Raw genomic sequence first — 17658 nt, 5'->3', positions numbered from 1 at the left:
TTTTCAGAGGGACCTGGCAACCCTAAATATAAGGGTCTGTAAAGTCATAATCAGCCAAAGGAGTATACTAAAAATAAGTTTAGAGCATGTGCTTAACTTTTCTGCTTAAATCAATGGCTCTTTAAATCTTTGGGTTTTTAATATAATTTACATTTTCTTTCTGTCGCTGAGACTGGTTGACCAATGGGTTAGGGTAGGATACAAATTTTACATTTCTAACAAAACACAAAGCAACGGAAAGTTAACATCTGCAAAAATGCAAAGTACAAATCTAACCCCCTTAACCCTTGCAAATAAAAAAGAAAATCTAATTTTAAAGTTTGCTGAAAAGTTTGATTCACAGTTTGCCTAATAGTATAGCATACTTCTAGTGTTCTGCTGTTCCAAAGGTATGTAAAGGCACAACCAACATTGTCACGTGATCATTTCCCCAGTATACAGGACACAATAAAGACTCATCTTGTTTTTGTTTGGGATTGTGTTCTGCAACCAAGGGTACCTATTATGTTTTTATTAAGGTCTGATGTTCATAAGAGATTGTTTAATAAAGACTTACACTGGACAGCTAGTTAAACAGATATCACTTGCTTCAAAGAAAACATATTGTTGGTAACGCAGTATCAGAGTTAACTGTACTCAAACTTTTAAAAATCCCAGATAAAGAATGCTACTAGAAATAAATCACAGCTGAGATGAATGCCTTAAATGGCATCGGGCTACAATTGATAGGGCTCTGGGGATGGTTTGAATGGGAGGGGGTGTCAGCAACCTTTCCGTTATAGTGCAGTAAAATGTTAATTTGCATCAGGTTTTAAAATCCATCTTTCATGAGTCAGACATAGGCTGCAATCCAAAGTATGATATCCAGGGAGTAAGCCCCATTTAATAAAATGAGACATACTTCTGAGTAGACTTGCTTAGTTATGATTGCTCCCATAGTGACACTCTAATGGTTTCGCCTCTGTTTTGTTCATTTTTATAAAAAGTCTATCCCACTTTTCATTGATGCAGATTTCCAAAACAGCTTAAAGAAAACACTAAATAGCATGGCAAAGCCAGTTTTAAAATAACAGAAAAAAAGAAAAATCAGCAATTGTTACATGGGTGACAGTGTTTGGGGAAGCATTTAGGTAGCACATGTTTCTTTGTCATTCTTTCCTACTACAAATAGTAAGAGTGCCTACCATCTCACAACCTTGAGCTCTCTGGATAGTAATCATGTTCCCCATTAATCACAGCGGCAACCATGGAAATTGCAATCATATTTTCAGGTCCAGCTCTATAATAAGGTTACCTGAGGTATTTGCCTCAGGCAGCATATTTTGGGAGATGACAACTTTCTGTTGGGCCCACCACCAGTTTCCTGTAGATAAGAGCCAGATGCATCCTAGCTGTCTGCCATCCCTGTCCAGAAACTGAAGGAAATAACCTTCCTTACTCCCTAGGCCTTCTTTAAAAATAGTGCAGAAATCCCTCGTGACAATCCTCTTCCTAAGAATTGAGCCACCATTTCTGGTTGCCTGTTGCCAGAGCAACCAAAATGGTGGCTGAATGAGAGGAAATGGTCTCACAAGAGTTGAGGAAGTGCTATAGGTTGTGCTGCACTATTCAAAGAGGCCTAGGGTGGACAGTGCCCTGACCTGGATGGCCCAGGCTAGCCTGATCTCGTCAGATCTCCGAAGCTAAGCAGGGTCAGCCCTGGTTAGTATTTGGATGGGAGACCACCGAGGACGACCAGGGTGGCTGTGCAGAGGAAGGCACTGGCAAACCACCTCTGTTAGTCTCTTGCCATGAAAACCCCAAAAAGGGGTCGCCACAAGTCGGCTGCGACTTGACGGCACTTTACACATGCACAGGGTGGGCAGTATGGAGAGTTAACTCTTGTGAGATACTGGTAGCAAAAAACTACCACTACTTATCTTGGAAACTCTGTTCTCTCTATTTTCCTTTTAAAAGATTGGTGTTTTTGGGGGGGGGGGTTGTATACAAAAAAAGAATTTTTTTCTCATTATATAACAGATCCCAATTTACAAATCATCACAAAGTAGTGATCTAGCATGCCATTATTTTGTGAAAATGTGGTTGGCCCTAATAAAAAGGTACTATATGTGTCTTTTTAAAGGCATTCTTATAAAACAACACAGCTACCTCCAAACTTTGTCAACATAAAAGTTGTAATGACTACCGTTGCTTGTTGTAACTAGTCTAGATGAAATTATGCCCGCACATGAGAAGGAAAATGTTAAGGTAAATTCAAAGATAATTATGGATAATTTGTCTAAAGGATTTCTGGCTGGAGATAGTATTTCTCTCACACATAAGTATGTGCATCAGGCTTGAAGGACAAATCTTGCTTGGGTCTAGCTGATGTTACATGGGGCCACATACAGGGCTAGGGTTGCCAAGTTCCCCTGGCACTGGCAGGGGATGGAGGGTAGGCTTGCCAGATCCAGGATGAGAAACTCATGGAGATTTGAGGATGGACCCTGGAGAGGACAGGCACCTCAGTGGGGTACAATGCCACAGAGTCCACCCTCCAAAGCATCCGTTTTCTCCAGGGAACCTGATCTCTGAGTCTGTAATTCTGGGAGATTCCCAAGTCCCACGTGGAGGCTGCCATCCCTACACAGGGCCCAGCTTGAAGGATGGGGAAAATAAGAGGGTGTGGTCCAGATTGCAATTCCATTACCGTGAAATGACTTACTTTGAGGAGTAAAACAGATCCCTCCCCTTTGTGACATGAGATGATATTATAGGATGGCAAGACAAGTTTATACTTGGTCCAGAGATATGATGCTTTGCCCTTAGCCGTACATTGAAAATAACCCACTGTCCACAAATGGACCTGACCAAGCAGAATTTGGCAGGGGGGGGGGGATTGTGGTTATTTCAGTTGACCATAGCCTAAACAAAGTGTAGCCCAGATTCCAAGATTAGTCAATCGAATACTGAAGGGCTTCATTTTCATTTACTCTCATGGGGTCAAGCCATAAAGTTAGCAGGTCACAGAAAGGGAGGGAGAAATTTATTGTGAAATGTAGGATGTACCTGATCTAGGGTTACCAGGTCCTTCTTCACCACTGGTGGGAGGATTTTGGGGTGGAGCCTGAGGAGGGCGGGGTTTGGGGAGGGGAAGGACTTCAATGCCATAGAGTCCAATTGCCAAAGTGGCCATTTTCTCCAGGTGAACTGATCTCTGTCAGCTGGACATCCGTTGTAATAGTGGGAGATCTCCAGCTAGTACCTGGAGGTTAGGAAATCAGTACAGGGGCGACAAAATTGTACAATAACAATTACTGTTAAGTGCAACCAATATTTATCCTATGGTGTCTAAATACAACTATACATATAAACATACAGTGTTATGTACAAGCATACAAAAATAACAAGCACAACCAAACAAGTCCACATGGATGGTGACACAGACACTAACAAAATTCACAAAAATGCAAGGTCTTTGGCAAGGTGCTGCATTCTTCTATAAGTCCCATGCAGGTAAGTGTGCAATTCTAGCAGAAATACCAATTTTAGAGGAGGATGGAGGATACGGCCGTTTCAAATTCTTATGGGTAGTACCTGGAGGTTGGCAACCCTATTACCATCCCCAAGATGGTAATACATCTTTATTTATTTATGTGCTTATGTGTTACAACTGATTTTATTTATTTGTGTGTTTATTTAATAAAATTATGTGCTGCCTTAATAAAATTATGTGTTGCAACAAACAATTACAAATGCATTTAAAAACATTGCTTTTGTTTATTTTCTTCCACCACCCACCACTGAGGGTTTGACATACCTTGTTCTCCTGAAGGAAATGGCAGCTTTGGAAAGCTGTATGGCATCACATCCTAGCTGAGCCCCATTCCTTCTCCCAAGGCCCTACTCTCTCCAGCACAGGGTTGCCAACCTCCAGGTACTAACTGGAGATCTCCTGCTTTTACAACTGATCTCCAGATGATAGAGATCCGTTCACCTGGAGAAAATGGCCGCTTTGACAATTGGACACTATGGCATTGAAGTCCCTCCCCTCCCCAAACCTCTCCCTCCTCAGGCTCCGCCCCAAAAACCTCCCGCCGGTGGTGAAGAGGGACCTGGCAGCCCTACTCCAGCACCACCTCCAAATCTCCATAAATTTCTAAGCTGGAATTCACAACCATAGCCTGAGCTCCTTTTAAATAAGACTGTTATGCCGCTGAGAAAGTCAATGTTTTGAGTTAAATTATTACTGTTGAGCAGATAAGGATTAGACTCCTCATCTGTAAAATTACAAGGATAATTAGCTGGCATTGTGCCATGACATCACTTGAAGATAATGATTCCCCTCCCCACACACACACACACATATTGGATGGCTTCCCAGGACTGCAAATTGTCAGCCAACATATCCCCATTCCCCCTCACACATATTTGTTACTTTTTCACCTGAAATAAAAGTAAACTATTAGAAATATTTCATGCATATTGATTTATTTATTCCTGAAGTGGAAATGATACTAAAGTACATAAATGAAATGAATAAGTTGATTAGGATAAAAGTGTTGGAGGAGTCCAATCTACAGGGCTTCTGCCAGTGCAGCCATTTCAAGGTTGGAGTACAGATCTTTTGTAAGTTTTATTGAAGGAATGGGTACGAAACAAAAGCGGAATTCTTTGCTCTCCAGTGTCTACCTCTTCAGTAGCTCCTGTGCCAGCTCTACCGCCTGACCAGAATCACGAAATAAAAGTTTTAGCAGAAAACAGACTGAAGTTATTCTTGTGCACCAAAACTCCAGAGTAGCTTGCAAAGTCTCAGCGGTTTTTGCAGTTCATTCCAGGTATATACAAAGAAGCTCATGCAAGGCTGAACATTTCTTTGCCTTGTCTGACACTGATTCCTCACTGCATTGTGCACCTGTTCTGAGACATGGAGGGACCACCACATCCCAGTAAAAACACCGTGGCTGTCTGTATCACAGGATCAGCAAAATGCTAGGCAGGGGTTAGCACAGTCCTTTGCGTAATTCTAGATCCCCACACTTCACATAGCCTAAACCCTTCAAGACTGTTAGCAGACAAACCTCCTTATATTTCTAGAATAGGCTTAGAGCCATTAGGAAGCAGCAAGGCCTCAGTTTCCTTCCTGCCATGAGCCATGGTTCTCATCTGGATTAATGTAGAGGTTACAATCTCTTCCATACCCTACAGAAAGCCATAGTTTTCAAGATACGAGAAAAGCATTAAAATCAGTCTGAAAATAAAAGAGGAAATGAAATCAAGAAAATTAAAAATTTGAACATGAGGGCAACTGGAGAACCCGTGTGAGGCATAAGACTGTTGACAGCAGCTATTTTTATAAAAAGTAATAGAATAAACTCAGTGAGAGAAGAAATGGTATAGATAAAAAATTGGCAGAAAGCCAGGAGCAGCTGTAAAAATATGTACATGTACGGTTCTGTAATAAATCTGTTATTCTTTCAAGTGTCATACAACTTCTTTTTTATTTTTTCTACATTAATAAAGGGTCTTCCATATAGTAATTAATACAAACAAAGGTTTAAAAGCAATATTTAAAATCAAAAGAATGTTGTGCTTGTAGTTTTAAGATGGGGTGGAATGTAACAAAAAGTAGGAGCAAAATACACAACGTGTGCATTTTTTCTTCCTGCGGGTCTCCACTTGTGTTTATATAATATCCTTTTAGTAAGAGAAGACTGACACTTCCATTGTACAATTGCCTTGCAGGTGTGGACACGCCCTAAAAAATTCTGCCATCAGAATGACAAGATCAATAAAGGAAAGGGCTACAATGGGGACATAAAATGTATGGAAATACTTTCTAAAATGCCCTCTGCACAATATATTTTTTCCATTTCTCTCTTTACCCATGTATTTTAATTGTATTTTAAGCTATTCGGCACAATGTATAGGCTTATAATTTCTGGAGGCCATCATTTTTCAGTGTTTGCTGACAAGGAGGAATCTCCAATCAACATTAGAAATTTGAAGTTTACTATATTACAGATGTAGTAAAATATGTGAAATCTGTAATATAGTTATTGGAGGATCAGAGTAATTGAGTAAAGAAACAAGAACAGGGTTAAAGGTAGAAGCCACAGAACTTCAGAAGAGGTAGAAGAGAGAAGAGTAGACTGTGCTTCCAAGAATGCCCACACATCAATCAACTATAGGTCACAGAAGGAGCAAAAGAAGGTGCGGGGAAGGTGGGGTGTGTGTGTGGTGCTGAAGTAGATAAACTGAAACTTGGATAAAGGCAGTTCCGCAGAGAATAGGGAAGACACCAGAGAAATTCTTAATGGAGAGAAATTCTTAATGGACATTCTTAAACAAGAGAATGTCTGGGGTCATGCATGGGGATTTCAGACCACAGGCAGAGATCAAAGAAGAATGTTAGGGAGAAGACTGTATCAAGGAGAATTTACCATCAAGGAGAAATTACCAATGTAAAATGTTTAAATCCCAAGAAATAAGGTGGAGGAGTTTTCAGAATGGAAGAAGCATCAAGGTCCATGGGGAAAGCTGAGAGGGAATCAGGGTTCCCTGTATACCACAGGATAAAAAGGTAAAGGTAGTCCCCTGTGCAAGCACCGGGTCATTCCTAACCTATGGGGTGACGTCACATCCTGACGTTTCCTCGGCAGACTTTGTTTACGGGGTGGTTTGCCAGTGCCTTCCCCAGTCATCTTCCCTTTACCCCCAGCAAGCTGGGTACTCATTTGACCGACCTCAGAAGGAAGGAAGGCTGAGTCAACCTTGAGCCGGCTACCTGAAACCAACTTCTGTCGGGATCGAACTCAGGTCGTGAGCAGAGCTTTTGACTGCAGTACTGCAGCTTACCATTCTGCGCCACGGGGCTCCTTATATCATAGGCTAGAGACACACAAAGCAAAGAAAATCAAGTTAGTGCAGAAGTATGTGCTACAAAGACCATGCGGGAGACATATGGCTGCTACAAATACTTTGGTTCAGATGTACGCACGGAGTTCGATGCTGGGAACTAAATTCCCAGGCACACGAGAGGCCAGTTCAGGTTGGGACCGCAGCACGTGAGGAGAAGGGGCTTCAGACCTTTCTCCCCATGCTTTTTTCGGACCCTGAATAGCGCAAGGGAGCCACTGCTTACTTCAGGGGGGACCTACATGTAGCCATCAGTTAATTTCAAATGTTGAGGAACAGTGAGGTGGTTGATGATGAACAGGAAATGGAATGAGCCTAGTGGAAAAGACAAATACCTCCACATCTGTGTTCAGAGTGTGTGGGGAGGTGTTCAGAGTGTGTGGGGAGATGGGTAGAGCTCTCCAAAGAAAAAGGCCGTGTCAGAGAGGAGTACTAGTTTTGGTGTAGGCAAGAAGCAGGAAGGATCCAAAGGAAAAGAGCATGATGGGAGATCATTTATTGGTAGGGTTGCCAGTAGGGTTGCAAACTGCCAGGTAGTAGCAGGAGATCTCTGCCAGGTCCCTCTTCGCCACTGGTGGGAGATTTTGGGGGCGGAGCCTGAGGAGGGCAGGGTTTGGTGAGGGGAGGGACTTCAGTGCCATAGAGTTCAATTGCCAAAGCGGCCTTTTTTTTCCAGGTGATCTGATCTCCACGGCTGGAGATCAGTTGAATTAGCAGGAGATCTCCTGCTACTACCTGGCAGTTGGCAACCCTATTTATTGGTGACATACTTGTGCTTGCAGAGTGAGCAGGAAAAGGGATGAAGAGAGGCAGTAAATTGGGAATAAGATTGGAAGAGAATCTTATGATGCTAGATTCAGGGGGGTAGTCTGTAATAGAAGAACAAGATTTGAGTCCAGTAGTACCTTAAAGACCAACATGATCTTCAGAGTATAAGCATTCAAGAGCTCAAGCTCCCTTTGTCAGATATAAATTGGAATGGAGATCCCTGGAAGTGGTGCTGCAAAGAAGGGAGTCAGGATGCAAAGGTACAATGCTAGAGGCAGCCACCAGTAGGCTAACAGGGGAGGACAGGTTGGAAGCTCCAGGCAGTTAGAAGGGATTCCAAGAACAAGACGGATTTTAACCTGTCAAGGTTATGAGTGTCACAAAGTGCAGTTCTAGCGGAGCATAAGAGCAACTTCTAAAGGATCACCTCACTCTGGAATTGTCTACTCATGTGTCTTGTCATCTCTCATCTTTACCACTGTCTTCTGATATCTCTTTCCTCTTCAGATCAGTTCAGAATAACCTGTGGAAGTGAGACCTACTATGCTAGATCACGATGGGTAGCTGTGTTAGTCTGTCACTAGCAATAGAAAAAGAGCTTTCGTGAGCCACAGGTATCTGAAGAAGTGAGATGTCTCAGGAAAGCTCATACCCTGCCAGAAATTTTGTTAGTCTTTAAGGTGCTACTGGACTCCTACTCTTTTCTACTACTATTTGCTGTTATTTTTAAAACAATCTTCTTCAGATAGCTGGGTCACCCCCTCTACCTTACAGCCTTTAGGCCTCTTGGGCCCCAGGTAACCACCACAGTCTCTTTCTGTGACTGAAAAAGCCCTGGTAGGCTTATGCCTGTTTTATTTCCCTACCAGGGTTTTTTTTTTTTTTTTTTTTTTTGCCCAGGGGAGAAATTTTTGTTTGGGAAAAATGGCACTGGGTACTCTAGCCCTCCTCTATGTTCCTTCCCCTTCCTCCTGGCAGTTTCTTTTGTAGTTAAATTACATGCTATTAAAAAAAAAAAAAAAAAAGACCTGATCACAGATTTCTAATGTCACATGTAGCTTGGCCGTAAAGCAGCTGACTTGACTTGCAAGTTTGCACAGGGACTGTGACTCTGGCAGGCCTAATCACAAATTTCTCCCCTGCCAAAACTCAGAGGAGATGCACAAGCCAAGTCTCTGTCTGACATCTGTCAACTTCCAGGTTGAGAAAAAGGTTTCACTTCTCCCATACATAAGGTTGTGCCAAGGTAGCTGACACTGTTTTGGCAAGGATCATATTGCCAAGATTAAAAACAAAAACCTTCCCTGCTTCTCATTGCTCCCCCCTTTAATATTTATCTCCTTGTACTAGTTTCTGAAACCTCCTTTTGTTGAATTTATAGGCCACTTCCCCCAAGTCCTGCTAGAGGCAGCTGACAAGTAAAAACAATACCACAAAATAAAAAAGCATCATAAATTATCACTATAAATAAGCCATTAATAAAACTAGGGGCATAAAAACAACACAAAATGACCTCTGTGCACCCTAAAATAATATCCATAAAGCAGACCTCGGATCTGAAGCAGACCTTAAAACAGCTTTTTTAAAAAAACCAACCACCTTGATTTAAAGCCTGAGTAAAAATAAATGTTTTGGCCTTTCACTTGTGCTTCTTCTTTTTGATAGAAGCTAGGTCTAACAATGCCTTTAATATTTAATCATACGGTAATCTGATACAATGCAATCATAAATGATAGGTAACATTTTTGTTCATATTTAATCTCGGTATACAAGAAAATGTATTTAATTAAAGAGTTTGTGTAGACACATTATCACATCTCCTGCGGCACCTCCTTGCTGCCAGTTCTTGTACCACACATTAGCTCTTCTATTATGTTTATAAGCTGCAGCCCCTCCTTTGCAAGCATAGTGTAGACTTCACAGGATGTCGCTACCCCACATCTGGATGTTGTTAGAATAACAACACTGGCTTGCACACCTGTGCCTCCCCTGATGCTCTGGATCTCCCACATGGTGACCAGGCCATTCATGATCATCTCCATCCCAAACATTTCACAAGTAGTTCAGAGACACCCAGAATCAGGAGGTATACCTTTTACCATGTGTGTGTGTGTGTGTGTGTGTGTGTGTGTGTGTGTGTAAAGTGCTGTCAAGTCGCAGCCAACTTATGGCAACCCAGTAGGGTTTTCAAGGCAATAGTCTAACAGAGGTAGTTTGCCATTGCCTTTCTCTGCATAGTGACCTTTGATACTCCCTTGGCGGTTTCCCATCCAAGTACTAACCAAGACCAACCCTACTTAGCTTCTGAGATCTGACAAGATCAGGCTAGCCTGGGGCCATACAGGTCAGGGCACCTTTTACCATGCACCATTTTAATTTCTTAAACTATTTATATCCTTTGGCCCAGGCTAGCCCAACCTTGGAAGCTATGCAGAGTCAGCCTTGGTTAGGAGACCACCAAGGAAGTCCAGGGTCGCCATGCAGAGAAACACAATGGCAAACCCACTTCTGTATGTTCCTTGCCTTGAAAACCCTACAGGATCACCATAAATTGTCTGTGGCTTGATGACACTTTACACATTTATATCCTGCCTTCCTTGTCACCAATGACAACTTGTTCTAAGTTACTTGAAAAAATTTTCAGAAGCCAGAAATAAATGAATGAGTCCCTTCCTCATCCCTGTTATCCCGCCTGTGCCATTGCAGTTAAAACTCATGTAAGGGCTGCTAAGCTTCTGGTTTGTAAATCAGTTTCAAGCTCAAACTAGACTGATCTTGCAGCAAGAACTGGTCAATTGCTTTTATAGGCTTTGCACATCTTACCTAAGATGCACAATTTAGCAACTTTCTCAAAAAAATAGAAGCTGCTTTGTTATGATTAATTATCTTTTGATGGCCAGATTCAACATATTTCCTTCAGCTGTTGTTAATGGTAGATATAAGGGAATTCCACGAGAAGCAAGATGTTGTAGGTGTCAATGTAAAGAACCTGACACAATACATCATATTCTCTTATATTGTCCACTTTTCACACAGCTTCGGTTTTGTTTAATTGGTTTGCTTCCCCAATTCACTAATGCGGTGTCTACTGGAGATATAGACTATTTACTTGCTGATAAATGACCGGAGGTTACCAACCAGGTAGCTGAATTTTGGGCCAAGGTTCTGAAGGAGGGGAGCTCATAATTAACGGTTTTATAATGTAATTATTGATGAAATGTGTAATCCTTTGTTTTTAGTTTTATATCTAGCTGTTTCTTTGTTCTGTTTTCCTATTGTTAATGCCAATAAAGGTACTGTTTACTGATTCATTATCTTTCTTTTACAATGTTTTTTTTTAATCCTTGGTTTCTACTAATTGTTTTATCAAAACTAGGTCCTCTGATGATGCAATCTGAAGGAGAGTTGCTCCAGTCAAAGCCCACTGATGTTACTGGAGTTATACTGGAATACCTCTTCATAGGACTGCACTGTGAGCCCTCTGTGTTCTGAAGCAACATCAGCGCAACACAGCATTGGTGCAGTTATGTTTTCGGCAGGCCTCTGCCACAATAGGTATCAAAACTGGACAATTGGGGCATGATGGGGGGAAGCTTTGCATCCTACCTATTCTCAAAGGAGTTCAGGGCAACATGGTTTTTTCCATATTCCAAACTTGTGACTGTGGTTCCAGTTCCAACACGGGTGTGATGTTATGCCAGCCGAAGAAGTGGTGTTTAAAATTCAATGCAGAAGCAAAAAGCATTCCCTCCCCTATTGTCTCCAGCTCCATCTATACCACCATGATGCAGGATAGGATTCTGACTAACTGCAGCCAATCACAGCACACCAACAGCAGAGCAGAAGAACTCTTATCTCAGAAGGTAGGTCATGCAGCTACGTCCCTCTGGCTTCATGTTGTGCAACCTTACAGCATGCTTTGGTGATGGGAACTCTGGTGAAAATGCACTTTGCGCAACCGCCAAGGAGGAGAACACAGCTATTATAGAACACTGCCCTGCTCAGAACCGGGTTGGTTTCCCCACTCCTCCACATAAAGCCTGCTGAGTGACCTGGGGCTAATCACAACTCTCAGCCCCACCTACCTCACAAGGTGTCTATTGTGGGGAGACGAAGGGAAGGGAAGCAGCTTTGAAACTCCTTAAGAAAGAGACAGGTTACGTTTATGCTATTTCAAAGTATACTAAACTGCTTAAACATGGGGTGAGACAATGTCACCAACCCGTGAAGTGATTCCGTTCAAAGATTGATCGAATGTAGACTACGATTAACAGCACTCGAATGTGTTTTCCATACATTATCTTGGCAATCCTCACAACAGCCATGTAAAGTAAACCAGTTATCTCCATATTGCAGAGGAAGGAGAGAAGCTGATAGAATATTTGCTTGTGTTTGGCTATCTGGCACTCCAAGCTGAGAAGAGATTTGAACCAGGTGCTTTCCTTGCTCACAGGTCACAGCCGCTATGGTACTCTACCTCTAACTCTCTTTCAGATCCAATAGAAGACACCCCATGAAATTAAGAAACTGAAAGCTTATTTTTAAAATTTTTTTTCACAAAACAGCTTTTATTTACATGATTTATTGCAAATATTCTAAAGACCAGCTCACATAAACATTGATAGGACTGATTTCTCTAATTTAACTTTGACGTTTCTTTATGCAGAGTTATCCTGATGAACTTTATTTTAAAAAGCAAATCCAACCACCTTTGTTTAAGAGTGAATGATACTGCAGGGTAAGTGGCCTTCCCCCCCACTGTTAACATTTAAAGTTCATAAATGCAGTTTACAGTAGCAAGTATTAATGGAGCCAGTCACTAATACGTACTGAACTGCTAAACTGCAAGCATGCAGTTTCACACATGCAATGATTAACCACCTTTAAGGCCAACCCATTCTGCGGGAGAGGAATCTAATAGAATCCAGTGACGATGGGGATATTTAAGTTGCACGAGGGGGAACAGCAGTTCTTAGACACACAGCTCCTTGACAACACAGCCTGTGCCATGCTACCATCTAAGCATTATCAGCAGGGCTCTCCTAGGCCAATGACACCACAATTCTTAAGAACTGGTGAGCCCAAGCACACTTAGATTTGCCCCTAGGGCTGTGCAATTATAAACCATCTTACTGGTATGGGATTCCCCCACTTGCCAGTATCTTTGCCTCTTTCTACTGAAGGGCAGGGGGGACACCCTCAGAAACAGCTTCACTATAACTAGTACGGTGATAACATAGTAACCGGTACCTCCCCAAGCGCCATTATATACATTAATTACATTTGTTCATTCAAAGCACAAACGTGCTAGGGTTTATCCAAAGCCAACAGGGATTTGACTCTATCCTGTTCTTTACGTGGAACACATAGTGGCACAAAAATGAGGTTCTACTAGAAACAGTAATTTCAATGCTATAAAATTTATCAGCGCCCCAACCACTCCCCCACAAAAAAAACCACAGACCATGTCACCACAGGGCAACATAAATGAATAGAATGAGATTTCTTCTTTTTTGGCCAAGTTACGATCAGTAATAAATAATACTTCCATTTAATTTTCAGGAAAGGCAAAAGAAAACATTTTAATCCTGTTAAATAAAGCACTGACTCTTTCCTGCATACTTATTAGCATCACGTTTAAGACTTAGTTAATCCATTAGTTCTCCGACAGTTGTTTCCGATCTCTAAATAAAGGTTCTTTTTAATTTATAGCTTGAGCAAAGCTAGAATTTGAAAAACAAAAAGCAGAGTTCTATAATATTCTGTGCAAAATTCTGTTTCCCTTAACTGTGTGAATCCTCGGCTACGCAGCAGCAATTGAAGCGTCATCTGCTTGGCGACCTTGTGGCTTTAGGAAAAAGGAGAAAAAAATAAATAATTTAAGGTTTAATTAAAGTTTCTGGTATTTCAGAATTCACCCAGCCTGCAGTTAACACCCAATGCTGTCTATTGTCACTTAGCACTTTGATAAATACATTCACTCTCTTTATTATATGTAATTGGAAGTAATCCCCACCACTCTCAATCAATTATAAACAAACATTATTAGGTTTGGGAAACAAGGAAGTAGCAATCCTAGCTATCATGCTAATCCTGTAAATAAGCCAGATTCCACTTCCTGGTGAAAATGACAAAGTTTATAGTAACAAGATTTGAGTCCAGCTGCACTTTACAGATCAACAAGTCATCTAATGAAAGGAGCTATGCCTCTCAAAAGCTCACACATGGAAAATCGTGTTGGACTCTAAGATGCTAATGGATTCAAATATAGCTACAGTAATAAGAGCCCGGTGGCGCAGAGTGTTAAGCTGCAGTACTGCAGTCAAAAGCTCTGCTCACGACCTGACTTCGATCCCGACGAAGTTGGTTTCAGGTAGCCGGCTCAAGGTTGACTCAGCCTTCCATCCTTCCGAGGTCGGTGAAATGAGGACCCAGCGTGCTGGGGGTAAAGGGGAGATGACTGGGGAAGGCAATGGCAAACCACCCCGTAAAACAAAGTCTGCCTAGTAAACATCAGGATGTGACGTCACCCCATGGGTCAGGAATGACCCGGTGCTTGCACAGGGGACCTTTACCTTACTTAATAACAGTATTTTCTTTGGGTTGAACAGAATTAGAGATTCTGATGGAAGTTCACAGGTTCATAGTAAAAGCTTCACCAGCTTGGAAAGGGAGGCAAACTGTGCACCCACTGAATTATACTCTAGCTTTGATGGTAAATCCAAGTCAGAGAAGAACTCTGCCATCAGAATGCACTGTGCTTTCTACTTTTGAGGGGGTTCAGTTGATCCCTGTTGACTTGTTTAAGAGCCCAGGGGTAACAATGGATCTAGTATTGCTGCTAGAGAAATATATATATATTTTGCAGCTGCAAAAAACACATTCGTACAGCTTGCAACTCATCAAGACGGCCCCCTACCTCGACACTGCCAATAGGGCCACCTGGATCTGTGCCACAGTAACATCAGGTCTACACTACTGTAATATATTCTTCATAGATCTCCCCTTGAAGTCAATTCAGAAATTCCAGTTGGTGTAGAATGCTGCAGCTCACTTCTTATCAGGACAGCATACATATTATTCCATTCTGCGATCACGCCACTGGCTGCCCACCAGTTGTCATGCTTAATTCAAGGTATCGGCTGTCACATACAAAGTCCTTCAAGGCCTTGCAGGACCACCTCTCCCCCTATGCTCTGCCATGATAGCTTCGCTCACCAGAGCAGGGCCTTCTGTAGGTACTACCCTGCAAATGGGCAAAATCAATAACTGCCCGTACATTTGCCTTCTCTGTTGTGGCTCCCACCCACCTTATGGAATGGCCTGCCTGATTAGGTCAGGAAGGCTTCCCTGGCTTTCCACAAACTATGCAAAACTGAACTATTCAAGATTTTAACGCAGGTAATAGAGCTACAATGTAATAAAATGGTCCAGAAAGATGCTTTGGTAAAGGGCTAGGGACTGCAAACTATACTACCATGCTCCAACTTCATAATTTCTGCTTCATTCACCGTGTCACATTTAAATGCTTATATTTTGTTTTCAGCTCTGTATTGGACTTCTGCTTGTTTTCAGATTTCTGCAATCCAAACCCTAATGCACTACTAGATGTCTCATCCATCATAGTGACGTACACTGAGTAGTCTGCCTTAAATTTCAGTGCAAAAGGCGGACTATAAATAATGCACATAAATAAAAATTAAATAAGGGGCTAAGTACACCTGCAGCATTACACCAGTGGTGAACGAACATAAAGTGTTATGTGCTATCTGGTTTGGCACAGTCCACCCTTCCCGTTCTCTGAACTTCACATATTAAGCTGCCTTATACTGAATCAGACCCTCGGTCCATCGAAGTCAGTATTGTCTTCTCAGACCGGCAGCGGCTCCCCAGGGTCTCAGGCAGAGAGGTCTTTCACATCATCTACTCGCCTAGTCCCTTTAACTGGAGATGCCGGGGATTGAACCTGGGCCCTTCTGCATGCCAACTTCCTTTTCCTTAGAGCCAAAGAACAAATGAAATGGAGTGCCACATAAAAAACAATACATTTTTATTTTAAAAAAGAAATAAATGGAATTCCTAAAGAAAAAGGGCTGGCTTTTTGTTCTCTAAAGCTGATGCTGAATACAGCCTTAGAAAGATTAGGATTTAAGCACTAGGTAAGCTCACAGCTTCTTTCCCCTGGAGGCAGCGGGATTATGCCTCTCCCTGGCAGCGAGCATAGCAGACGGTCTGAATAAAAGGTATACTGATTGTCAAACATTTATGAGCAACACCCATCCCTTTGGGCTGTGCCGCAATTAAGCACAATGCAACTGTGTGCTATTAAGGGAAGATTAGTTTGGTTTTTACTATGTAGTTCACAAAAGAAGCATCGCATTTTTCAAGGACTTAAGTTAACTCTGCCTGGACAAATCTATTCCTATGCCACTGACATGCCCCTTCTTAAATACCACAGTAATACCAACATAGAATGTGTGAAGGTTGAAATGAAAGGGAATCACTTTCATGCCATAAAATTTGAGGTGGGGAGAAGATATCCGTTCACTAACTCCATTGTACACGATCGGATTCACGTTGGGTTTTCCAGCAAAACTACACCAGTTGCCCTTAATACAAAGTGTTGCCTTAGAAACCAAATTTTAAATTCTCCTAATGCAGTCAACAAAATCTCAGTCCAACTGAGCGTTAGGCAAATGGTAAGCTTCACCGTTGCATTGCCTTTTAAGAATCTAAGGCAGGCTGACCAGACATTTTCAGTCTTTAAGACTGAAGCACAGCGAGAAGAACTCTGAACGGTCTTGCTTGTCATTATGATGCCTTACCTTCACAAAAATGTGTGTCGGGATAAATCGTCTAAGCAGCTGGTTAGTGAAGTGCGGAAACCGTAACAGGTTGATGTTGAGTGATGGTAATTGCTGGTAACCAGCCATGAGAGGGTAAAAGTTGTACAACATTTCTTGTTCAGTGCCAGGAAGAATTCGCAACCTTATCTAAAAATGCCAAAAAGAAAAAAAAGAAAAAGGACAAGGGCTTTGACTAGAATCCTTCCTTAGCTTGAATACAGGCCACCATACATTTTAGTATAAGCATAATCAAAACGTGTTTGAAGTGTTATTATGCAAGTGCTTTAATTTACATTCACAATTCCCCAACCTCTCCTCCTCTTATATTCAATATTGTCCTTGCTATATCAACCTTTTAGCTAGGAAGAAACAGTAATGTGCAAAGGCTTACAGGTATCTAGGGAATCACCAAAGAATTAACAAAAATTAACAGCCTCCTATGCAAAACTCACTCTGCTTTTTATACTTTAGCACGCAGGTAAGGTTTTGGTTTCCTGGGTATCTTCCCCTCCACTTGTATCCCAAACTGATTAGGACCAGCCAAAAGTTCCCTTCAGCTGCCCGGATATTTGGGGCTGATTCGCATACATAACACAACGTGGTTAGTATTGCATAATGTATCTATAAAGCTGGTCTTCCCACAAACCAGTCGTAAATTTTATTCTCTAGCTTTTTAATGTGGTGTAAGGAAATCTTACATGCTAACGCTCGCTCTCACAATGCTCAAAACAGCTTTTCGCAACCCAGAAAAGCACAGCTGGGTTCATGCCGAGTGTCTGAAAAATCGCTTGGCGGAATGCAAGTTCCTTTGCCCCAACTAACACAAGTAACTGGAGGGTGGAGAACAAGAATTTTAAACTCAATTCTCAATTAAAAGATGATGTTCCCAACGTCAATTACAACCACACAGTTATGTTGCCTTAATGTGTTTAACTAATTAAAAAAAATTCCATGGATTCCCCAACAGTGAGCGTTCCTTGCAGTTTTCCATAGTCTGTGTTTCACGGGGAAAGCAGATGTAGATTTGACACATGAATTAACAACATAATTCATTTCACATTGTCAGTTGTCCAAATGCACCAGTCATGACATCCCAATAACACAGACCCTCAATATTCCACATTAATCAAGTTAATGTACCTGCTTA

At 41.8% G+C, this 17658-nt stretch overlaps 1 protein-coding gene across 1 annotated transcript in view; it reads right to left on the bottom strand.

Moving 5' to 3' along the window:
- Positions 1-13422: 13422 nt before the first annotated feature.
- The window catches only part of TRAPPC11 (trafficking protein particle complex subunit 11), a 38236-nt gene continuing 34000 nt past the window's right edge, over positions 13423-17658 (bottom strand). Inside the window, exons 28-29 of the mRNA XM_056855483.1 lie at positions 16491-16658; positions 13423-13513 (exon numbers count right to left, since the gene is read on the bottom strand). Coding sequence (XP_056711461.1) covers positions 13469-13513; positions 16491-16658 — 213 coding nt within the window. The 3' untranslated portion in view covers positions 13423-13468. The remainder of the gene's footprint in view (positions 13514-16490; positions 16659-17658) is intronic.

Source organism: Euleptes europaea, chromosome 9 (assembly GCF_029931775.1).
Source record: "Euleptes europaea isolate rEulEur1 chromosome 9, rEulEur1.hap1, whole genome shotgun sequence".
Taxonomy (NCBI): Eukaryota; Metazoa; Chordata; class Lepidosauria; order Squamata; family Sphaerodactylidae; genus Euleptes; species Euleptes europaea.
The sequence above is the reverse complement of the archived record's forward strand: the minus strand, read 5'-3'. Positions and strand labels throughout refer to the sequence as shown.